Source organism: Ceratina calcarata, unplaced genomic scaffold (assembly GCF_001652005.2).
Source record: "Ceratina calcarata isolate Rehan_Ccalc_2016 unplaced genomic scaffold, ASM165200v1 scaffold115, whole genome shotgun sequence".
Lineage (NCBI taxonomy): Eukaryota > Metazoa > Arthropoda > Insecta > Hymenoptera > Apidae > Ceratina > Ceratina calcarata.
The window spans coordinates 94018-119962 of NW_017132445.1; the positions used below are offsets into that span (position 1 = coordinate 94018).

Here is a 25945-nt window from a genome sequence, read left to right on the forward strand (position 1 = left end):
TGGTTTAATTGCACCGCGAATGGGTGGAAACCTAATGTAACCGCGAGGGAAACAGGCCAAGAAGCTTTGAAATATTTCACCTTAATTGTAGCAAAGTTCGTTGTCTAAGAGCTGCTCTAAAATCTTTTTAACATCTCGCAAAAGTTTCCTTGATTATTACATTGCGAGATAACGCGGTAACTCCTCCGCAGATGTGAACATCTTATTTATTAGTTTTAATATCCTCCCCCGCAATGATTTCGATTAAGCGCGTAGGCCTACTGGCTTGTGTTTTAGCTCGCAGATTTAAAATTGAAATTATCAAGGTGCACAGAGCGTCAGAGCGTGCTGGCGATTCGTTTGCCCCTAAATACGGATCGTTCGTGCGTAATGTTAAAAGAGAATTCAGTTTTTCCCCCAGTACCTTCAGAGATTATTCTCGTGGAGGGTTTCTGTGCAGCGTCGACATGCACTTACCCTCGGATAGACAGGCAGGGTTCCTAAAGGGTGATCCCATGACAGTAATCCGATACTTGACCGATACAGGTCGTTGCGTGGGATACGGAACACGTGTTCCCGTGGACGAGACCCGCCACTTTTGGAATATTTATCAATATGCCGAAACCGATCGTTTGTTTTAAGCAGTGTCACGCACATTATTATCAATAGGAACCGTTCATTTTTTAATCCAACGCATGATCCCCAGGGAACACGCTTGTATGAAGTAATCCTATGGTTCTGTGTCATCTACTGTTCACGAAAATGAGAAAAATCGATCAGCTCATGGACGTTGCATTAAAAACTATGCACATATATTGTAAATATAAAATTTTATTTGATATATCATTATAAAATGTATACAAAAGGTGTCTATAATTTATTTGTAATGAAATTACATTGAGATTGTGTTCAATTTCGATGTTTGCTAGATATCTTGAAAAAGTATTCGGAGGTGCTGTAAGGGTTTGGAATGGGGGTGTACTAGGGAAACGAGAGGCGTTTTTCGGAGGACGAGGATCGTTTAGGGTTCGGCGGTGGCCGAGCGACAGAAGCTCGGACAGCTCGGTCAGTGTCTCGGCCACCCTCGTGCCGTGCAGGTTTGTTAGGGAGGAGAGACTGCTTGTTCCAGGCATCCCCCTCTAGATATACATACATACACATCCCCCTCCTCCTTTATCCCTCTCTCGACTTAATGCCAGTACGAGCGCGCGCTTTCGAACGACGCGTCGTGTCGGCCGCGAGGGACGATCAGTCTGTTCTCCACGTTCTCCACGCAAGGACGACCGCCGCCGCCGCCGCCGGCAATCCGTCCCGAACTAATCTGTGACACGAACTTTGACCCGCGCACAACACTCCCGCTGATTTCCAGCTTCTTATCAAAGCCAACGATGACGCACTCTCAAGTTCCTCGAGTCGAACCGCACCGAGCCGAACAGTACTGATCACATTTTCGTCGCGGTCGTACGCGCTCCATCAGTTTCGTGCATCATTCAAATTCGTGATACGACTTCCAATTTTCGCGCGCCCGTCGCTTGTGTTTCTGATTCAAGGGTAGTTCTCGTCATTTTTTTGCACGAATCGTAAGTTCGTTCGATCCATCGAAACTCTTCGTCGAGACATGTGATCGTCGTTATTCGAGAGAGAAAGGTTTCTTCCCGCGTTTCCAAGTGGTGTTGTCAGTGGAGACCGAGAAGAGGGTGATAGACAAATGCGTTGGCGGTAGTAGGACTGGTCTTTTATGGCCTAGGTAGAGCGAGGGAGGGAAGGCTGTCGTTTGGACCCGGTATCTCGACGATATCGAGATGAGACTGCTGCTGCTACTTTCGATATCCTGTTTGGCGAGCCGGTTTGGCGCCGATTGCCGGGCAGTCGATGATTCTGGGGAGGACGAGAACTCCGTCGGGAGGCACAGGCACAAATTCACCGTCGACGAGCTGTTGAACACCAAATTCCCGCATGGCATCAGCGACGACGTGGACGTAGACGTTTGCAAAGCTGGTAAGACAAAGAACCTTCTTCTTTTTTTTAACACTGCGTTGCCTACTGATACTGATATCTGTTTGAATAGAGATAGAAGGCGTTAGATGATAAAACTGGTTACTACCGGTTGAGTCTTCGAATTTTTCGATCAGGGAATGTTTATCTGTAGCGTAGAGAAAGTCCAGTACTTCGTATTTAAATTCTATTGTATCTATGCTGAGGATCGAATTTGTTCAATCGAATTAAAGGGGAGTGACACAGTGATTTGTAAGCGCAATTATGTAAAGCTCACATTTGCGACTCGCTATGAAAATGATAAAAACGTACGCGTTATCAGTACAGTAGTATGCATGTAGATATCAAAGAAATTTTCATCTTTTTCCTCCCGTTTCATAATACGTGTTGCGAAATCACTAGAGATATAATTACCCAGATGCATCACATAAAATTTGCATGCTATTGCAACACATCGAAATACATTCGAAATTTTCGCAAAGGAACATTGATCATAATTTTTTAGATACTCGAGACGTAAACAAATTAGTGTATAATCTCGTTGTAACATTTGAAAATTCATTACTTAACATGTTGCAACCAGGAAACCCTTTCTTCTAATCAAAGTTCAATGATACTGTCATGATCATTGAAAATCAAGAGAACAGAGTAAGAAGATTAACTATAGGATAAATCAGGTCTACGCTTGTCGTTTTAATAAGGATTAGATTGTGCATATCGTGCAAGGACACGAAAGAGCCACTGACCGTTGCCGAAGGACCAGGTCCAATAATCTTATTTAGCCTCTCCCAGACCTAGGCTGCCTCATTGTGCCTAGACCAGCATTCGACACTCGAAGGGTCCGGTATCGTAGTTAGAAAGGACCTTTTATCCTTCTCGAGTGATTATCCTGGGCGTGCCTAGTGCCTACCTCTCCTGAGACAAGTTCGTATATACATGTATGTACAGAGCGCCGAAACTGGAACGACCGTGAACAGAATGAGAAACGACGCGATGATCCCTTGGACAGAGTGTCGGCTTGCTAAAAACTGTACACCTTCGTTTACGAGTCTTAAGACATTGCTGAATGTAAAACTGAAAGAGACAATGTAAAAACATGAATGAATAAATTGAAATTTATGATATTTTAATGGATAACGTTAATTGAAATAATTTCAATTTAAATAATCTTTGATTGGTGTCAATTTGAATTTGTTGATAAATATTTGGAAGCGTTTTAAAACCTGTAAACGGGGGTAGACAATGGTCATTATCAGACTTGTTTAACGTTCGGTTATCATTACCTTTTTGTAGGAACCAAAGAAATACCCGCATATCGGATTAACTGGGCTTACAGTGTACCACCACTCGAATTAGTTTACAAGCTTCCAATACTTCAGCAAGTTTTCCCGACTGATAGAAGGTTTGCTTAACTCTTAATCGAGTTTATAATCGATGTACACAGTAAAGTTGTGTGTTCTCCGAGGAGCTTTCGTAAAGCGTCGCTCTGAAAAATTTCTAAAGTAGCAAGATCGAGGGTTCGATCACGAACTTCCTCGAGCTTCTTCGGAAACAATTTTTCCAACCCTTCGCTGTGGCGACCATTTAACTAGAACCATCCTCGCCAGTTAATCGAAATGAAAACGCGGGTCTATGCTTGCCGAGTAACGCGAATCGTGGCATCCGGGCAAGGTAAACACCGTCCAAGTTCGAAGCCACATAGGAAGAAACGCGGTGGAAACTTTGACTTTCCAACTGTGTTCCCGCAAAAATACGCGAACTTGATCGAACTGGGACGGAACTTCGTCCGAATCTAACCGGGAAAACATTAATTTTCCAGTTTGCTTCCGTTTCTTAGTTCAAAGATACCTAGCCTCGCCGCAAATACTCAGAGCCAATCGATGATCCTCCAGAAAGATAAGGGACAGAGGAGACTGTTAATAAAATGACATTGACTCATTGGGAATGCGACGCGACGGACAAACGATCGGCTTTTCGTGTTTCGCCGTTTGCAAATTCGCTCGCTGCAAACGGACAGACAGAGGGGGCTCGGAGCTTTGAATTATCCTTCTTCACGGAAGTTTCAGCAATTTAGATTAAGATCAAAAGCCGGCCGGATAATGCGTTGAATATTTAACGGCGGTAGGACTACTGTTGCGAACAACTGGTTATATCTAGCGAGACCTTCTCGAAACAGACTCTCCGTTCGATTTTATGGATTTCTACAAAGAAACGTCCACCACGTTCCGATCAGTACAACAGTCTTTTTCATTCATCAACTCGTTTCCTAACTTAATCGTTTTTTCAATGATTCCTATACTATATAAATGTATAAAAACGACATTAATAATTGTAACATTAATTGACGATGAATAAAAGCAGCAAAGATTTCAATCATCTATTATTTAATGCCAAAAAGATTGACAAGGAATAGAAGTATCAGAATCTTGTTATTAGATATAAATTTCATAGTTCGATAAGCAAGAGGTGAATCGGGAGTTAATTAAACGTAGCCTCAGAGAAAACGGTGTACAATAGAGGAAATTATATTGCGCACGCGTTTCGAACGATAAACGGGCGGTCGATTGATTTTCAAGAGTGTAATCAACTACAAGTTGAACGCACTTAATGTAAATAAGCACAAACAACGATAATGGTGAAAACCACCGCCAAGATAGAAGGGAACTTATTAAGTCGGCGACCGTAAGAAGTTGCTAATAAATATTCCGTAAAGTGAAACAATTTATCCTCGTCTGATTTAAATAAAAAACGACGTCTCGCCGTTCAACGACTGCTACCTACCGTAATAGACCGGTTCATTCAGCGTCACGTTTTATCCCCTTCCCATATTGATTTTCTGACATTGAAAAGAATTTTTTAGCGACGGATATCACTGTACACGGATGCGACCTTGCGCAATGCAAAATTGATCCCTCGGTTTTGAAAAAAAGCGAACAATTACGCAATTTCATGCAAAGCTTTAAATACCTGACCAAATTATTATTCGCCTGGAAGATCCAAGTTTAATGATTTAATTAAAGGATCAAGCGCGACGAGAAATAAAAAAAAAGAGCGTTGGGAGTGTCCGCGCAGGTGACTTTCCCGGAATTTTCTCGTAATGCAACGGCGGGGCGAAAAATTTGTTCTTCTCATCAAACTCCACGGGCCATTATGGAAGCAATTATCGGCGCGGCTGACTTTTTCCTATCTCGACTCGCCTCAAAGTTCTATGAAATTACCAGCCCGACGAGAAATGGAAGATTTTATTTCCCCATATCGATCTCCAAGGTTTTTCTGGTTCCTCCGATAAGAGAAGGTTTCCTTCTTCATGTTCCTTCCGTGTTTTCCTCTAAACGATTTAAAATAATGAAAGGGAAAGAAAATTTGCAGCACCGTTTCGCCGAGGAACAGGGACGCCTTAGAAAGCACGTTATTACTTTTCCCCGCTCTATTAATGATGAAACGAAAGGGATTGGCTCCGTTAAACGAATGAAAATATAATTGGAACAAATTAATTATTCCTTAAAGAGAAAGTTGTTTGATTTTTCGGAAAGACTAGCTCGCTGTCGGGCGTCAGTCATTGAGAACGCGTTCCTTTGTGAACATAATTACAGGCCAATTATCAATTGAAGTGGCTGCTCTAATAATAAATCAGGTTGATGTAACTCTTAATTATAGAGGAAATTTTCAGCAGTTTCTCTTCTTCTACAATTAAAATCTTCGTCGGTTAGTTCGCGCAGCTTATTACAAAATATGTATTCAGGCTCCCAGAGGATTTTCCCGTGCCCAGAAAACTGTTCGTGGAAATGACAGGAAAACACTTTCTGTTATCTCCGTGCTGCCTCCACGCTCTTTATCTACATAATTATTCAAATAATGACTGAACAACGGCACGGTGCAAGTCTGATAACAAAAATTGTACGAGTAACACTAAAATAAAATGTACAAATTCAATTTAATTGTAATTTTCGTTTGATAAACAGTCCGACCGATCCCTCGGATCGAAGGAAAGGAAAAGGGGCAGCGAGGAAAAACTGCGTAGACAGTGTGTAGAAAGAAAAGTCCCGTGGAGCGTGTCTAGCAGGCCTAGCCGCAATTGGGACATGAAAAGCAGGCTCGTGCATCAGTCGCGTGCAGCGAGATGCATTATGGTGCACGCGAGGCTTGACGATACTCGAGCGAGTGGTCAGTCTTTTCATCGGGCCGAGTCTAAAGCACGCAGAACGGTACCTCGTGCTTTTTGCTCGTTAGCTCGGGACGGACGATCTTCGCTCTGCCCTCTGCATCTTACGTAGACGGAGAATTTTCCGAGATCGATTCTTCCTTCTGCCTTTTCCTCGGTCTCTGATCGCCGACAACGGAGCAAAGAAAGCCAATTTCATTTCACATAACTTCCTTTGATCGTTCGTTAGAGCGTCACCAATTTGCTTATTCCTGTACTCAGACTATTCCGTTCGATTATACGTTCTATGATCCGATCAGATCGTGAGATCTGATTTCGAAAAGAAACGGCATATTCGTCAGAAGTGGACCGGCTTCTCTCTGGGAAAGCTAGAATTGAAAGCTGCGTAGTTGGAGGGTTTCGCATGTTTCAGAGGATTTCACGGTACGTCGGTCTATCAGCTGTTTATTGTGGATTACACGCGATTGCAACGTCGCGTCGCTTTAACCACGAGCGACGCTTTTTTTTTACCTATCACGGTATCCATGCTTAGCCGGTGGACCCGTAGTATATTTACGAGACAGTTCGAAGATACTGTGCATACGTATTCCTTTATTTGCGGCTTGTCCTGAAATTGAGGGGCCTGCCGAGGATCGAAGCCGGTCATCTCGTAAATGATGGGCTCCGTTTTTACGAGCTACGAATGCCTGCGGCCGGCTGTCTCGTAGATTGCGGGCCGAACCAATTACACTGGATATGATATTACATATCATCTTGTATTCAACTTTAGTAGTTACATTAACTTGCAATCAGTTTCATATGAACGTACATAGAGAATCATAGTCATTGATTTTATATTAAATATTTTAATCAGAAATATATTTGGATTTGTCAAAATGTAAGGATGCATTTATTTAATGATTTCAATCGCGTATACAGTACGTTTCTATGTTGAATAAGTCATTGCGTACGACCCTTGTTACGCATTTGTATCAATCGTAAAAGGCAGATAGTCCTATTAAAGGGATCGCAGGTGTTTATGACATTTCCGTAAGGATTTTTAAAAAGGTTCCCTTTAATATAAACATTATTCCCTTAGAACTTATGTAAAACACTGTGGCGGCGTAATTATTACGACGCTCGAACCGCGAAGTTCTCTCTGATTTTACACGAGTTCTCGTTTCCTCACGGGGCGAAAAGAATTCCTTCTTCAGAGGGAAGGTTTTTCAACGGAGTCCAGCCGGTTATGACGGTCATTACGCGATGAATTTTAATGCATTTTAGCATTCCCGACATTTCCTATGCCGGCTTGAAAAGTTCCGCGAACTGCCCCTAACGGATGGACGTGCTCTTTTTTCCCTCCTTTTCTCTTATCCTCCTCCGCTCTCATTCACCGGTCTCACCTTGTTTTTCGTTCAATTTTTATCTCCGCGAAACATGCGGTCAGCTTTTCCTACTCGTACTTGTTTCACCGACGATTCACTCTTACCTCGCATTGTTTCCCTGTAAATCGACTGAACAATGCATAGAAACTCGCAGCAACGGACCGTGCGAACGAAGATGACAGCAATTGTCTCGATATTTTCTCATTGTTAGAACGAACTCCTATAAATTGATATCAGTGTCATAGAAGTCTTGATCATTTAAGCATCTCAACTATAAAATGCTGGGAATTTGTATGGGACGTCAATCCTTCAAATATCGAATGCCATGCTGCGTAATAACTGCAGATTTTTATGCAAAATAACGCATGATAGGAAAATTCATTTTATTATTTTATTATTTAGGCAATTTTTTATATTATTATACGTTATACACAGTGTTTATGGTTTCTGTTATAAGTATGTAAAATCTAATAATAAGATTTACTCGAATTGCATTAGACGATTTTTGTATAGTTGGAATAATTTATAGCGATTATTTTCAAGTAGCCGAGTCGACAATCCGTGGAACGAAAGAAATAGAGCTGCATTCCGATATGCATTGCTGACTTATTGAAATTGTGTGCAAAACGATTGCAAGAGGGCAGAGAGGAAACAGAAATATGCCCGTCATTCTCGCGACGAATGTTTCAGTTTCCGGCGATGGATGTACAGCATCGGTAGAAATTCTTCAGCTTGTAATATAACAAGCGTAACAAGTGTTTCAAATAGAAAATTGAAGATTTTTATGCAAAATGGAACATGTAAAATATGAATTTATTTCATCCTCTAAAAGTAATCATATGCGTTTCTCTTTTGATGTTATGTTTATTGTCTTTGGATAATAGATGGAAGGAAAAATTGTTTAAACGTGCAAATATCATATAGATGTATTAGAAATAAATGTCTTCGTGAAATGTAAAAAGAGAATGTGAAAAAATTGTGAACATTATTAAGACACTGAATCTGTGACATTATTTCCAAAGATTCAAACTTAGAAAACGAGCAAAATATGACTTTTGATTGTAATTGAAACTTAGCATCGACTCTGCAGTAATTCCCTGTGGAACTCCATAAAATCAATGAAGCTCCCGATTCGGGTTAACTTTCAAATAGAACCGAGAGTTTCTCACTTCTTAAAGACAGTCGATATTTCGATTCATCTCTAAATCTCATCGTTATCTTACAACTTTCTCAATTACTCTAAACCTCGCCCTGTTATCTATCCTTCCCCGACAAATTCCAGCCGCGATATAATGTTTTAGTAACGAATTATGCTTAACCGCACGTGCAATGAGTGGTCCAAGCCCAGAACTCGTTCCCAGGCTATAACTCATCCCGCTAACGTAACCGTGCGCTATTAAGTTTCACCATGGAGCAGTCTCCGCTCGGATTGTCCATTTGCCAATTACCAGATTTTCAGTTCCAAATACGAAATTCGTCTGACTCGAATACCGTTCAGGTATTACATAACAAACATACACCCCCGTCTTAAGACATACTGCGTAAGTTTTAAGAATATGAACGAACAAGTGAAATATTTTTTACGCTGACTGAAAATGTGGATTGATTTAATTGTATTTAGAAATAAAATTTTATTGAAACTACTCATGACGTGTTGAATCATTTATTACATGATTATGTGACGTGCACATAATCTTCTGATCGAGGCAATTTCTGATGGTTACTATTTTGGAACATTCATCAATTTTATTGATAGGCAAAAATGTGTGAAAACTCGTGAACGGTGGTGTACGTATTTCAGAGGGCGAAAGAGTAACTGTGAATGGTGCATCGATATAACGCAGATGTAATATCATACCTCGTAGTAGTTACGTGTGATACTAGTATTCCGATACGTTCGCGCAATCACGCGGTTATGCAGAAACACGCCTTGGCTCCGGTACAGATACGGGTATGGCCCCGTGAGGAATTCCACGCTTCGCGTGGGACCGAGTTTTGTCCGAAGCAAGGGTGACCGCTCCTGGAAAGTCGAACATCGTTCGTCTTGATTCGCACCAATCTTACTCTACTATAAAATGTTGCCTCGGCTTCCGGAAGGCTTTTAACTTTGATAAGGAAGGATTTGAAGGTATTTAGAAATGTATTGAAACATGTGGCGGAAGATGTGTGTTCCATGATTTATTGGAACTGTTTATTGGACGTCAATATTTCATGAGGTTTAGCAACCAGAAAATCTGATCTCTTCAGATTTCTGAGCAAAATGCAACATTAGAAAAAGTTTATTTTTAATGGAAATTCCTTTTACTATTTAAACATTGCAGTATAGTTTAACAGTGTACTTAAACAGTGCAGACAGTTTTAGGATTCATATTAAATTTTCTTATAAATATATAAAATCTGCGTCTGGTGATTACTCCTATACGATGGCTATTATTGCACTTATACAAATGACAGGAAGAATCGTAGAAAGCGTGGAGTGGGAAACTCTTAACTTTCCGATTGTAAAATCTGAATTTCGTCCATTGCGAAGCTCTGCAGGATTTTCATAGCGAATCGTTTTCCGATAATATTATCGGATTCTTTTTCAACGAATAATTGCGTGTAGGACCGTGTCGGAAGATAGAAGAATAAAATGAGTGTACAGCGCGCAACGAAGCGGTGTTTAAATAGTTAATTAATTGAAATACGCCGGAAGGAAACGCATCCATCCGTTGTTCCACTCTTCTTTTTCTATTTATTTTCGATGTACCCCTTAATGAAGTCCGTTGGACAAGCAACGGGCGGCATCGATCGGAAAAGGCGGATCAAACGTTCCCGTAGCGTGGCGCGAACGAAACGGGATAACAAGATATAGAGAGAAATAACAACGAGGACGATTCTCTCGTGACACGATGCGGCGTTTACCGCTAACGAGCGCGCTAATTGGCATAAACGAAGCCGCGCCCGCGGGAGTGTAATCAAGTAATTCGATTAACGCTGTCGTCTACCCAGTTCCTGAATGTTTTTCTCTCGACCTCGCGATTTCCTGATGGACACTGCACGCATTTATTAATCCCGTTGATTGCGCTTTCCGTTTCTTACGCACGCCGACATTCCTCGTTAGATTGCGAATTTATTTAAAAAAAAAAATTGCACAAACGATGTATGTAATGTAGAATGTCAAGAATGAAATGTAAGCATCGAATTAATTGATGTAGGATCGGTCGAACAGGAATATTTATTTTCTTAGATGACTCACGTAAAAATCCTTATTATACTTCTTTTTTTTTGTCATGTTCACTTTCTGTACAATTTTCCTTTTTCCACGTTTTTTTTTTCTTAACCCTTCATCCTGTTATAATGAGATACACTATTACGCGCTGTCGTTAACAATAGTGACAGAACGTCGAGAGCCTGGTACGGTGCTAAGGTCAGCCATTCTCGAGGTTCTTAACGAAATAATTAAGTAACGAGGGGAAATTAATGAAGGTTTTTGTTCAGAAATTATTTTCGACGGTGAAAGATGGAACCCATCGATCTTGTCCACCGTTACTCTCTCAGAAACTGCGGCCTTATACTTAAAAAATGCTTCACTTAAAAAATTTTCACCGACTTTCATCGGGTTATCAAATTAACTATCAAATGAATCGATAATTTTTTAAAAGGCTTCAGAATAAGCTAATTGTAAGTATCGAAATTAGATCTATTAAATGGGGGCAAGTTCAAAGCAGGCTGGCTCGAAAAGTGCAGACGAAAATTCTGATATTAATAAGTCAATTGCATATAATGATGCATCTAAGAGCGAATGAGTGGTGTCTTAATTTTAAATAATTTTAGAGAAAGGCTCACGCGTTTATTGGTTATCAAGAAATCTGATAAATATTCTAAATTAATTATCATTGGGAATTATGTTAATCAAAAAATTCTAATGAGTCGTATAATTGAATCATGCAGGGAATCATAAATAATTTCATTAAAATATTGGAAAATTTTTTATTTGTTCATTCTTCACAATTTTAAAATGTGTCAATCGATTGTATATTTTATATAATACAAGACTTATGAAGGTTTTATTGTCTGACCAGAGACAGAGGAAATTCATCTGTTGAGAAAAACGTAACAGGGGCTGGAATTCTAGTAACCTAGAACAACAAGCTCCGGGTTTCTCTAATCCTCTTCCCGGCATGGTATTATATGAAGTAAACAAAAATTAAGGGTTGGTCGGACCCTCATCGGCGATTTCTGCGAATGGCATTCTACCCGCTCTGCACTTGGCAGCCGTCCAGTCATTTCTCTTTCTTCCTCCCTCTCTTCTCCTTCACTTTCGAACGATCTTTCCCTCGTTCCTTTTTTTGTTCGCGCCGCACCGCTGCTGTTTCCGTTTCCCGTTGAAATAATCCGTCCGCGAATACCGCTTTAATTATTCCATTCTACTTAACAGCGGCGATCCGCGGTCGCGTTCGGTCTTTTTCCGCCTCTTATCCTCCTTTTTCACGAGCTGGGGCCTCTGGATACGTGACTATATCGCGATCACCTTTTTCAACTTTCTTTTTGCGAATCGCGAGAACAAAAAGCTCCGAGCAAAAGTTACTCCCGACACGTAACTCCTCCGTACACCCACATTCACAAATTTTACGACTCGAACGACCATAAATCATGCGATTGTAATCGTTTAAAAAATCATACAATAATAATTATTCGTTAGGTTTTAGAAAATTGTACTTTAATTCAAAGAGTATAATTTTCACGTTATTAAAAACACTATATGAAATATTTTATTCAATTATTATATGATTCTATATCAAATGCGATATGAGACATTGTATCGATTATCATATATCAACTGTTGTACGAATTATTGTATGAATGAAAAATAAGACTTATGAACGGGGGTGTACACGGTTCTATGTACGTAAGCTGTTTTAACCGAGTTATTTCTTGGTTGAACGAAGAGACGAGAGAATCCGATGTTATCGAACGCGACCGATCTTCGTTCGAGTTTTTACAGTCTGGTGTACAAGTAGACGAGACGATCGGAGAACAGATAGCTTCTGGGAAGGTTTAATTAAAGTGTAATTAAAACCACCCTTTAAGAACACAATCCTTTTTTACCTTATTGTGTGTCTTGCTTTGACTGGTTTCATGTAGAGCAACGTCATCCTCAAGAATTTTCAGTTGTTCGATAGTTCGGCGCTAGGTTCTTTGAGACGAGATCAAAGAAAATTGAATTCTCTTTCACTTCATTAAAGCCGGGCGAAAGTGTAGCTTGAATTCTCATTTTTTTTCTTTTTCGTCCTCGATTTCAAATTAGATTCACCTCCTCACGATGCGCTTCCTGCGTCTCCTAATAACTTCCAATTAACGCATAATTATGTTAATCAAGTTCTATGCGACTTCTTCGTACTACCACTCTGGCAAAGATTTTACTCCTACGAGTTCTCGTTACAATGGCCACGTTTTCAAAAACTTACAAACGATTCCGTGAGTTCACGATCACGAAAGATATAATTGAATTAATTGATCGAGAATATAATTTATATATCAAATGTTTGGCATCGAATTCATGATACGAAACTTATTGAATAATTTCTATATATTGAAATTGCATAAACGTTTTTGAGCGAGACTGTAGTTGTCACCACGTTCGATCGTAGAGGCACGCGATTTCCGCGGAATTTCCAACCCGAATTCCAAGTGAAATTTTGAACCTGCCCGATCGGGGACGCGACCGGACAATACAGTAACACGACGATAGGGTAGACGGTGCCTCTGACCCACATAGCGATTCAAGCCGGAAACAGGCCGAGGATAACGGGGATGGAAAGATCGAGGAGAAAATGAAACCAAGACGATCCTAGGGCAAGACCAAATGAAACGAGGTTGACTCTTCTATTGGGTCTAGAAAAAAAGCTCTATCGTCTTTTTTCACTAGCATTGTGTCTCTGCTTCTGAGGAAAAGTACCAATTGACCAAATGTACAATATGTTTGTGTTAGGTTCGTTCAAAACTAATTGCTGTACGAAAACTACAATTCTTGCGACAATCTAAAATAAATGAGGGCATAAAATAAAGTATTAAATAATAACAATCAATAAAATGAATACATTGTTTCCCTGTTTCAACTTATACAGCGTAATATTACTGCATCGATGAAAAACTTGGTACTTCTGGGGCTGAATACGACACGTCGAGCTGATGGAAATTGAATGTAGAAACGAAACGCAAGAAATGATTTCACCCTGTGCTATTAAGTTTCCATACTTTATCAAAAGTTTACTCACTCTTCCTCGTGACGTTCGCCTTTCCACTGGCGAACAAAGCGTTATGAGGAACGTCCGGACGTTCTCTCAGCGACGATTCGCGCTGGACAACGGTAGCGAAAATTATTTCGCCGTTCCGGCGCGTGCTGCTTCCGCCGCGCCGTTGAAATTTGAACAAACGACACGGTCGCTTGTTAGCCACCGCATAAAATTCACGGAGAAATCTGAGTTTACGGTCACCCTCACGTGCTAACACTAAGAATTAATACGCTTGATGTGTTAGATATTAATTCCCATTAGCAACTTTATTTTGCGTGTATAATAAAAATTTATTAGAAAATTCATTGAATTTTATCATCAGTTAAATATTTACTTATTTTCATTAGGTTCATGTGATGATAAAAATTGTATATGAATAAAAATCGAAGACTCCGTGGTGCTCGAGCTTAGCTCCCTTCAAATGTTTACCTATTTTTATTAGTTCTCCACGATGATCGACATAATAGGTATGTAAAGTAAATGTCACAGGCAGCACTATCCCCAGATGTCATCCATTACGTTCGCAATCTGCTTTCAAAGGTTTTCAATTACTTTAGCACGCGCACGTCAATGGTAGATACGCGTCCATTGTCAATTCCACGACACGCGGAGCAATTTGTTCGCGACAAGGTCGCAAAAGAATCGGATGCTCGAGGATCCTCCCCCCGGCCGCGTTTTTGCCCCTGCGCCTGTTAAACCCGGCGATCATCGGGACACCCCGCGCGGTATTCTCTCGCTTCGATACGGAGAAAAATTCTGGCAATAAATTCGTCCGAAGATTGATGGACCACGTTGTATTACCTAAACTACAATATGGCCAGCGGTCTCGTTCTCTTTGAAAAATAGCTGATACTTATGGCCTCGTGCATTCTTATTACACGAAACCTTTCAACCCTATTGAAAAATATCCATTAGATGTATTCTACGTTATGCGAGACATTCATCAAACGTAACAAGAACAAATTGCGGATTCTTATGCATATGTATCATCAATTTAGAAAATGAATATTTGTCTCACCCTTCAAAAATAATATGCGTTCCATTTTTAATTTTTTTGTTTGAATCTTATACAGCGTGTTATATGAGAAATCTAATATACAGTCCTAGTTTAAAAATCGAACTTGAACTTCATTAATTAGAGAATTAATGTCTATCAAAATATATCCCTTTGGACAGTGCAAATCCCGTATAAAAATTTTTATCTATTTCCCATAACTCAGGAAATAAAAGTCTGTCCAGTATTTCGTGAGGCATCCTATATGCATTTTCTATAAAATGTCTCGTGATTTAGATAAGTTAATCTTGTAGAAAAGATAAACAAGGAATAATGTGTAGGTTTGAGAGAAGGAAAAATATTCAGTGAGATCGTCAGACGAGTCCCTTTTACTCCACGTCTTCCTTTTCCGCGAGTCTCATCCCAGGTGAGAAGTCGACCTAATCCTCGGGGATAAGTTTTCATCACGTCCGTCTAGCTTCTGCGTAGTAGCCACGCTTCCTGACTTTGATTCTGTTGAACGGCCGTCTTCCACGTTCGACCGAAATGACCATCGAACATTTTCCAGAATGGAAAATTTGTAAAGAAATCAAGGTGAAAAGTTAAGAAAACAGTTGACGTATTATATTGTTGCTTGAGAAAGCAGAGAATGTATATTACTTCCGATCGAAGGTATGCCTCCGGGAAGTTGAGAAAGGTAACAGGATTATGCGTAACTTAACTGAGAGACTTAATCCAAACGCTGGCTGTTACAGTACAAACTTGGAAAACTTGATTCTTCTCAGAGGAGCGAATTCCTTGCACTAACTCTGGATTACTAAAGTACATATACTGATACCGAGAACATGAATGTCACCTAAAATCGTTTAACACAAACAAAACTATTGTATTCGCGATTGCTAGTCGGTTTTGAAAGAACCGTTCTATCGTTAAAAAATAAGGAAACGGTGGAAAAGGTGGAAAGGGAAAGCGTCGACGGGAGTCGGACTCGATCGTTCGACGTGGGAGGGAAGTGGACAGAGGGAGTGAAAAAAAGGGACGGAAAGTTGACGTCAGTAGCGTACGCAAGCGTTTAATCCGATGCGATAGAGGTTCGCTGCGATGCGAGAGGCTTCTCCATTCGAATCAATACGACACACGCACACCGGGCTTCTATACATATATCTATGAGACACGTCGCGTTAATGTTCCGATTTCTACAAAAAAATCGCGATTTTTCTGCTTTTACAATTAATATCACAGGAATGATGATCTTCATTGAAAATAAAGATCCAAACTCTACAAACTCATTCTTGTTTACATAAATCGGGATAAGTGAATGGAACACAGTTATAATTAGAATTGTAAATTTTAAGGATTTATTGAAAAATTATAGTACAGGAAAAAATGCTTATATAATAATATTGAAAATAAATGGTGATCGAACAAACTCCTATGTTCATTTCCTGTTCTAAATTCTACCATCATTTCTGTTCGAATTCTATTTTGGTTTAAAGGCAATGATGACAGGCAATAATCGTGAAAAATGTTGATTATTATACTAATTAGACGTTATTGCATTGTTTCCCGGGGCCGGGATGAAATATATTTGAAATTTATTTCAGAAGGGTTGAGAGTTCTCTGTAGGGGGCGGAATCGTAAAACATTCTATGATTTATAAGCATATATTCGGTCTCGCTGTTTTGTGCTTTGGACTGGGGATGAAACAAAGGGAATTAGGAAGACAAAAGTGACTGTTCCACCATGAAGTAGCATAGTTCACGAGTGGAACTCATTTTCGTGTGATTTTCCTACTTCCACCTCGTGGCCCGACGATGCCGTGCGAGGAACCAACACTCACTTTTATAATTGTTCCTATTTATGAGACAGGTAAAAACATATATGTGTCCAAAGTATAATTTTAAATGTGTAGTTTTGACTCTAAGGCAAATGTGTAAAGTGGAAACTATTATAAAAATTATTCAACCTTTCCTTTAGAGAAACCTGTGCGTGTAAATAGGCATTAATAAGAAATTGCAACATTACATTTAACAGGGGACATATTTTTCATTTAACTATTCATATTTCATTTGTCTTTTGCAAGGTATTTTAAATAAATCATTTGAAATAGTAGAGAGTTGTTGGGAAAAAATTCAGTTAAAAGGATAGAAGAAAAAACATAACGGATTAGATAGTCAGATCGGAGTAGAATTTAACGGAGATTGAATTGAGGCGACGCTACGTTACTATTGCTCGACGAACTATCGAAAGCTCCTTGAATAGGAGAGAGCCCGGACGTTCTATCCGACTAACCGGAAGTAGCTCTTGTCTGGCCCAGGCTGTAAAGTGTTCCATCCGTCCCTCTCGTTCTCATAACGCCGATGCTCTTGCAAATGTCCTGGAAATGGAAAAGGAGGCTTCTGAGATCGATTCGGAGATTGGACCACTTCCGACCTTCCGTTTGGCTGTCAGCCACGATCCTGTGGTCGCACCGATCGCAGTTTCAATGTTATTTAACCTCTTTACACGTTTCAGCATTAATCGCGACGTAACTCGAACGGATTACGCTCACAGTGTCGAGTGAATTTCCGTGGAACGATAGCGGACGCAGCGAGGAATCTCTGGATAGAAATTTCTATCGATATTGGCATAATCGCAGACTAAGCCGAATTCTGCATAATTACTGACGAAATTCATTCGTGGTTCATTGATTTAATTATAGATCTTTTTATCAGTATGAGAATTCTTATAGAAATTAATTACATAAAAAGAATGACAATCGAAGATATATTTCATATATACAATAATATATAAAGTTTACTTTATACTCAGACAGAATATTGCTTTATAAAAGGAATTGATAAAATTATGCTTCCCTTTTCTACTCGGAAATTAAAGATAGAATAAAATCTCTTATCAGATATGGAGGCAGAATTTTATTGTCGCAGGAACTTTCGTTGAGAAAATGGGAAGATAATCCTTCGATACTGCCCCCTGATAACAGTTTTTAAACCAATCATTTCATATTCTTTTTTCTTTCTAAAAACATTTTTTAAACGGATACTATAAATGTTTCATTATTCGTAAGGGAGTTTATCAGTCACCTTGATTGACTTTTTGTAATTAAATTTACAATGCTAAACACTAAAATCAAACGTACTACGTTTCATCGATATTTATGACATCGAAGTAACTTCGTCGAAGCCGTTAAACTCGTATTAACGGAAGTTAACAGTCGGTCGGGAAATTGCGATCGCGTTGACTGAGAATTGTTCAACGTTAAGTGGAGTTAATCGTTCTGGTTCATTAAACGTCTAGAATCGATGCGATTTTAACCGCGAGCGTCGAATATATTCCGGCTTCCGGCGAATCTACCCCCGGGTACACTGAATGGCACGAAATCACCGACTCGGAGCGAACAGGGGTTTACCATTATGCGGTTTGTAACCGGCTTCGCGACGCGGCCCGGTGTGCGACAAAATTCATAGGGAAACTCCTGTACAATCCTTTCTATAAATCTTGATTCATACACTTAGTTGCTGCAATAATTCATCTAGTAACTGATGCAACGGTTCATACATACAATGAACAGAGTTGATAGTTTTTTTTTTTAAAGAGGATGTATCGATTACGCCATGCCGGAAAAATGTTCAAACTTTCACAAGTTTCGGAAGTTCAATATTTCAGTGTTTCTGGTCCCAGCACTTCAGGGTATCAAACTTTTAGAGCTTCGAAACGTGAAAGCTCCTAACTTAATCACGCGAGATTTCGAAAAACCTCGAGAACAAAGAAGAACACTTTTCATGTAATTATAAATGAAATATGTTATTTAATAATCTGACTACGAGATGCTCTGTACAAATTCGATCAATGAACGGGTTCTTCGTAAATCAAGTGAATGTTTATAATGAAATCAATGATATTGATAATTTTTTACTGATTCACTGTATATATTATATGATACGGTTTTAATTATATTATTTTTAATAATAAATAACAAGGTTTTATTATTCATGAAAACTATTAGGAGACGATCGAGATAAGTAAGGAATATACAAATAGGAGCGTTCGAAATTCGTTGACCGTTGTAATTTATGGGAGGCACGTTTAATGCGACGCGACGCGACGGGCGTCGTTATGCGCGGACGATAATTAAAATATCGGTGTCATGCGAATAGAGGCTGGGCTGGAAATGGATGTTACGCTTGCAGATTTGGGCGGCGATCGTGTAACACCATAAATTAATGAGTCGCGGGCACGGAGGGAAGGAAATACATGCGCGGCCTGTTGACTAACACGCGCGTACGTATTTATGACGGTGTGCCGCTGTGAATCCGCCGATTCCGAGCACCCTCAAAGGACACCTGCTACCGATATGCATGATAAAGGCTAATTAATTAATCAGGACGGACACCTGAATATTGATGGCTCCATTTAATACCGACAGTCAGAAAAGTTGGATTTATTTTCTTAACGAGTGTAACAATAATAATTATAAAAGAGATTACTTATTTAACTCTGCATCATAGTTTTAAATGTCTCACAAAGCAAAATTTTATATACAACATACATAATGTTTATTGTGCTGTGTGCTATTGTTTCTCATTTATGAGCATTGAGCTTTATTACAGAGCTAGAAATATTAATTAAAACGCAGAAATCATGCGGTGAGGTTTCCAAGCTTCATTTAATATAATAGTCAAGCTTCAAACTCTGGCACATGAATTTTGAAAGGAAGGGAGTTTACGAACCTAATTATCCGCATGGTATTCTGAAATAATTTAAATTTATTATGAATGCATTGAATTGTTCACTGTAGTTTCTATGCGGAAGAATAATTTTTTAGCAAGCCTGTCCCGATGTTGGCCAACGTTCAATTGCCCGACGTACGGGATTTTGTATTGACCTAGATATTACGTGAAATCAATGTATTTACCGTGCTGTATAAAGCTTATGCAACCATTATGCAGTTGTAACATCATTATTTTGAATTTGTATAGAAAAAGCTTTCGCACTACCGTTCGAGTTTTGAAAGGACTCGTTTTTCGTATGATACAAGAGAGAAAATGAAATATTATTAAGCGAAATAATTAATATTTACTTGATGCGAAGTTAATGTTGATCTCTCATGGCGTGCACGATGTTCTACTAATATTTATGTGATCTGAGGTCAACATTTACCCGATTCGATTTTCTGTTCCTGTTTGCCACTGTGGCGAAGGATGCTAACCACGTTTCCTGTGATTAATGCTCGGAACGATACTTGGTCATTTGCTATATTCTAATTCCTATTGTATTGCAAAATAATTAATGACAATCACTTGTCTTGAATGAAAATGGTTGAACATAAAATGGATTTAAACAATTTTTAGATCCATTCATCTTTGGTCGAAATTGTACGTTATATTTCATTAATAATTCCTGTTCTATCGCAAAATAAATGATGACACATTCAAGGGGTGAGATATCGCAGAGGGTGGCTAAGGGATCGGCAGTGTTTGGTAATTCCGAGATCGACAAATTATTCGCCGCCGTTAATGGGACACGCGCCAACATTACAGCCGATGTCGGGGGTGGATCCGTGGTGCAGTCCACGAGTGGATTAATTAAAGGAAATCGATTGGCTATCGATAAGATATGGCACGGTCACAACGGGAATCCCCACGCTTTACCTTCCTCCTTATCGCCTGAAGAAAAAGAACAGTTCCTCTATCTAATCCTAAATTAGTTAAGTAAACGGTTTTCTACTTTTTATTCATTCATTAATAATCACTTCTTTTATATTATATATGTTGAATTCAGTTTCTCTTCAAATAGTGGTACTGTATTTTCTATTCATTTTTACTTTCATATTCTGAAATAATTTAAATTTATTATGAATGCATTGAATTGTTCACTGTAGTTTCTATGCGGAAGAATAATTTTTTAGCAAGCCTGTCCCGATGTTGGCCAACGTTCAATTGCCCGACGTACGGGATTTTGTATTGACCTAGATATTACGTGAAATCAATGTATTTACCGTGCTGTATAAAGCTTATGCAACCATTATGCAGTTGTAACATCATTATTTTGAATTTGTATAGAAAAAGCTTTCGCACTACCGTTCGAGTTTTGAAAGGACTCGTTTTTCGTATGATACAAGAGAGAAAATGAAATATTATTAAGCGAAATAATTAATATTTACTTGATGCGAAGTTAATGTTGATCTCTCATGGCGTGCACGATGTTCTACTAATATTTATGTGATCTGAGGTCAACATTTACCCGATTCGATTTTCTGTTCCTGTTTGCCACTGTGGCGAAGGATGCTAACCACGTTTCCTGTGATTAATGCTCGGAACGATACTTGGTCATTTGCTATATTCTAATTCCTATTGTATTGCAAAATAATTAATGACAATCACTTGTCTTGAATGAAAATGGTTGAACATAAAATGGATTTAAACAATTTTTAGATCCATTCATCTTTGGTCGAAATTGTACGTTATATTTCATTAATAATTCCTGTTCTATCGCAAAATAAATGATGACACATTCAAAACTAAACTGCTAGAATATGAATTAAACAACGATTTTGCTTTAATTATTCTTTCCTGTTTCATCTCCTATGTTCATTAATTTGACCTAGTTAATTCTCACGTGAATTGAGGTGCTCGATGGGAAAGATCGATCTTTATCCTCAAAGCGGCACTTGAACGTCCTCGCTATAGGCCATAGGCGATTCTGTGTCACATTATGTCGCAGAGGACTACAGCTGATCAAACATGTATTCTTGTTTGGGATACACATTGCAAGTTGAATATATTACAACAAGGATACACACAATGTGTACATGTTTCGTTGAATGTACCATAAACATTGCTCATCTTAGCACACAGAAGATTGCTATCAATTTCATACACGGTTTGGAACCACCTCTCCTTCTATTTAACTTTGCTACAGAATTATAATTTGATAATGAATCATGAATTTGATTAAACTTGCATTTCAAGTAAATGTATATTTTAATTTAATGATTGTTAATATTTTTGACAGGGAAACTTGTACATTATTCATATAGAAGTTAAAAATTAAGACATATAAGAAGGTGTGATATATTTCTATAAAGTCGAAACACTTAACAATTGATTTTAAGTATACTCGTTCAACGTCTCATTCAGCAACATATTTTGCAATATGTTTCAAGATTTATGAAGAGGGGTGTATGTCTTAGTATGCTTCCGATGGCAGAAGTTCCCGATCGTTAGTGGTGGCTCGACGAATCTGTGAATGGGAACGAAGCTCCTCGAATCGAAGTAACAATGGCATCGTTGACACGAATCGCCGCCAAGTGTCATCGAGCACTCCCGCGACACGTCGAGTTCCGCTAATATCAGGACAGTTCGAGGCAAAGAGTTGCGATCCGAAACTAAAATTGACGTATCATCAAGAGAAATCATCTTTCCCTCAATATTCCTGAAACGCTTGGTAGAATCTTGAGAAGATTCTTTTATACGATACCAGAAGAGTTATTATTATACACTTTATCATATAATTATTGTGTCATATTTTATCATATTATTTCCAAGCATTATTATTATCACCTTACATTGTACATTATATTTTGCAATTTATTATATGTACATCACCTACGGAATGTCATCACTGCGATTTAAATTGCATGCACACAGAGCATTAAAGCAAATGATAATCTCTTGCATTGAAACGAACAACGTTTTGACAAGAAAAAGAGGTAAATAAGATCCGTTTCAAAGGAGACGGTAATTTTTCACTTGGAAGTGAAATACGGGAGAAGCCGTCCTCTGCGTGCCACCGAGGAAAATTATTACGCGGAAGGTCGCGGCTGCCGTAAAACGATTCCGAGTTTTTTCGCGATGGTCTATGACATGAAAACACTGATAAGGCCGCGAGCGAGGGTATTTCGTCAACGATACCGAGAACGAAATGGCCTACGAGGGGGGTCAAAGGCCAAAAACGAAGCGTACAACGTGCGGAATTGCTCTGATCGCGGTATCTCGTTGAATTAGACGTTTATACTCTACCATTTCGCTGGAAAGCTCGCTCGCTGCAGCATGCGAGTTACGTGAATGCGTCTAGCACGTATAATTTATGGACCGCGGATTTTTATGCAAAATGGAACATCTGTGGTAACAATTTAAATAGCTTGTTTTAAATAAATATTTCTTTCACCATTTGAACATTGAATTTTTATATTCTGTTAGTGTATTTCTATATATTCATTTTTTTATAAATGCATAAAATCTGTAGTCTACTAATAATTACTGCGATGGGTAATGTCCATTATTGCAGTTTGAGTAAAAAAAATCAGAGGTCAAGAAACATCGTATTTTTAGCAATTCGATAACAGGATTCGTGGAATGGTTGAAACGAGTAGAAAAAGTACGTACTCAGAAGTTCAATGAGTCTACTAATATCTTCTCTCTTCTTTTATCTGAGGGGAATTGTTTGTTTGCCCAAGTTACAGATGAATAATACAGTTTTATCAGAGCGTGTACGTGTTTCATGATTTTTTTTCTGCTCGTATCTCGTATATTAACGAAGGTACTTTTTTAACGATGCATCATCAACTTTCAACGTACTCGTTACTTTGTTTTCTGATTCATTCATATTCAACGTGCCGAGCTCGCGCCTTTGATTCGAAACCAACACAATCAGCTCCAGCAAACCGCAAACCCATTCTGTTTACCACTTATTTAACAGGTGATCAGTCGTTATTTCAATAATTTAATCATTCAATCCCGCTGATAAAAAATTCATTTGGTCGATTGAGCGTGGAAACGGATAACGGTTTTTCCACCTCGTTCCCCGTTAACGAGACGGTCTTTGTCCCGTGACAGCTTTCCTTTTTCCACATAGCTGGATGGGGTCAAAGGGCGATGAAAGTACGGTTGACCATGCTCTTAATCTCGTAACGCGACGTTTGACACTGTCCAGTCACCTTTTCGAACTTCAATGAACCCAATTTCAAAGAGGAGAATCACGCGAAGGGGGTGAAAACGGTATAACGCCATTGTACATTCGTTTGACACGTTCTTGTCTTGACACTGATAACGCACGCTGTTTACATCGGTCGCAATAACTGCACTCTCTTTTCACCGATAACGCGTGCCGTGATTAATGGGCAGAGATAACGAGGCTCCGTCTTGGAAACGCGCTATCCCAACTGTTAGAGGAAATATTCGACAAAAGTGCATATCACGTGCGCGAGACCATGTCTATTCAAATACGTGTAATCGTCAATCAATCAGGATGAATCGTGGTGAATTATCTTCGATATTATCTGTACCTACACTTCATTGCACAGATACTTACAAAATGAATTTGGGTTTGAGTGCATCTACTGAATTCAGTACTTTCTTAAATAGAAGGTTTCTTGTAAATCAATCAATGAACACACGTAATAAGAATATTATTTTCCAATCTCTGTATGAACGTATGTAACTGCGTTTCAGGTGGGTTCCTGGGCGACATTGCTTTACCAAACATCAAATACGAGACTGAATGGCGGCAGCAGAAGCTGAACAAGAGTTATTTGGAGGAGCTCGAGAAGTACCGCGACGAGGTCCTGAAAGAGGGTCTCCAGGTCGAGGAAGAGGGTCTCACAGGTAAATAGAAAAAGAATTAGATCCTCTCGGAGACGAGGAGACGTTTTCGTGCTAGCGACAGGTGTCGTTTCAGAGATCCTTCAATTTAAAAATGAGCACGACGCTAACGAGGCGCATCAGGAGAACGATGAGATCGTGGCTTCTCAAGAGAAATCCGAACCAATTATGGTAAACCGGAATCAATATAGTATGGACGGCGAGCCGGAGGGTGGATTCAGTTTTAACGCGAGGAACGAGGACGCCAGGCCTGGGGTGAGGGACGAGGGCGTTGAATTCAGGTAGAGCGGCGCGAGAAACTTTCACGTACAAAAATTACGCGAACGTTTCCAGCGTGACGATGAACCGAGATTTTCAGCTCCAAGATATGTGCCATGTGACGCCACTTACGTGGGTTTTACCTTCTTCTTTTTTTTCAACTGAGCAGACGTGGAGAAATTAATTAGAACGGTAGGAAAAACGTGTGGCTCAGTAATTTTTTTAACGCCAGACTCTTCTAAGCCATCGCGTATCATTTTTTATATAATTATTCTGATTCAAATTAGCAATTTGCGATACAATGTTCCATGTAATGATTCATACAACGTTCCATTTTAATTGCTATGAAAAAAAGAGAAATTCATTACTTGATTACGGTTACTACCGTGTCCATTTTTTAATTGAGATATTTCTTTATTTTCAATAAATATCTATTTTCCTTCCAATAAATATCAATATTCCCTCGAAAGGAACGGAACGATATTGACAAACAATATCGTAGCTACTAGCGAGATTCACCAATAAATATTTCGCGCAATAAATATCAGCGAGAAGAATAAAAATCTGGAAACCTACGCATTTGAACGTGTAGTAGAGTGTCAATTAAAAATATTAAGTCGACTTTTGTAGCAGCAATATTAATTAAAAGTGGCCGTGTTAATGTGCAGCGCTCGCTTTAAAGCGTTCAATGTTGTTATACGTGCGTGTATAGCATATTTTAGTTTATTGTCCCGCTGGAAACGTTCTCTAGCTCGGATATCGAATTTTCAAAGTAAATTTCGACACATTTATTGCATGTTCTAGAAACTTGCAACGAGAGATTCAAATTATAAAAATATTACAATGTATATTAATTAATATATTTGTTTCAATAATGTATTATATGGAAATTGACTTCTTTTTAAATGAACTTCCTTTTTTATGTATGATAAGACATTTTGAATTTCGTTATTGGTGTTTTTCTAAACTGAAGGCTAGAGTCGACAACCCCAGCGGCGAAGAAGAGGCACTCGTCTCGAAAACAGGGACGGCAAACCAAATCGAACGATACAAAATCGATGCAGTCGTTTTTGAGAACGTCTCAAGAGTTGAACGCGTTCCCCACGACCACTGAGAGCGCGAATCGGAGGAAAAATCAGAACGTGGAAAACCTGGAGGAATCATTCACCGTTCAACCAGAGACCAGCACGCAGAACACATCGAAACGGCGTCATCGACGCCATCATCGCAGGAGGTAGGTGCAAACTTTTGCCAAGTTCACGTTTAAAATGCATCTTACTTAAGGATGTATTGGCTATACAGTCAATCCCAAA

At 39.2% G+C, this 25945-nt stretch overlaps 1 protein-coding gene and 1 long non-coding RNA gene across 2 annotated transcripts in view; both read left to right on the forward strand.

Moving 5' to 3' along the window:
• Positions 1–1781: 1781 nt before the first annotated feature.
• tok (tolloid-like protein 1 tolkin) overlaps positions 1782–25945 on the forward strand; it is a 43673-nt gene continuing 19509 nt past the window's right edge. Inside the window, exons 1-4 of the mRNA XM_018022035.2 lie at positions 1782–1977; positions 24225–24377; positions 24451–24655; positions 25606–25866. Coding sequence (XP_017877524.1) covers positions 1782–1977; positions 24225–24377; positions 24451–24655; positions 25606–25866 — 815 coding nt within the window. The remainder of the gene's footprint in view (positions 1978–24224; positions 24378–24450; positions 24656–25605; positions 25867–25945) is intronic.
• Positions 1990–4344, forward strand: LOC113464131 (uncharacterized). Its single transcript, XR_003388960.1, has 2 exons — positions 1990–2912; positions 3268–4344. It is a non-coding gene; the product is annotated as an uncharacterized LOC113464131 (long non-coding RNA).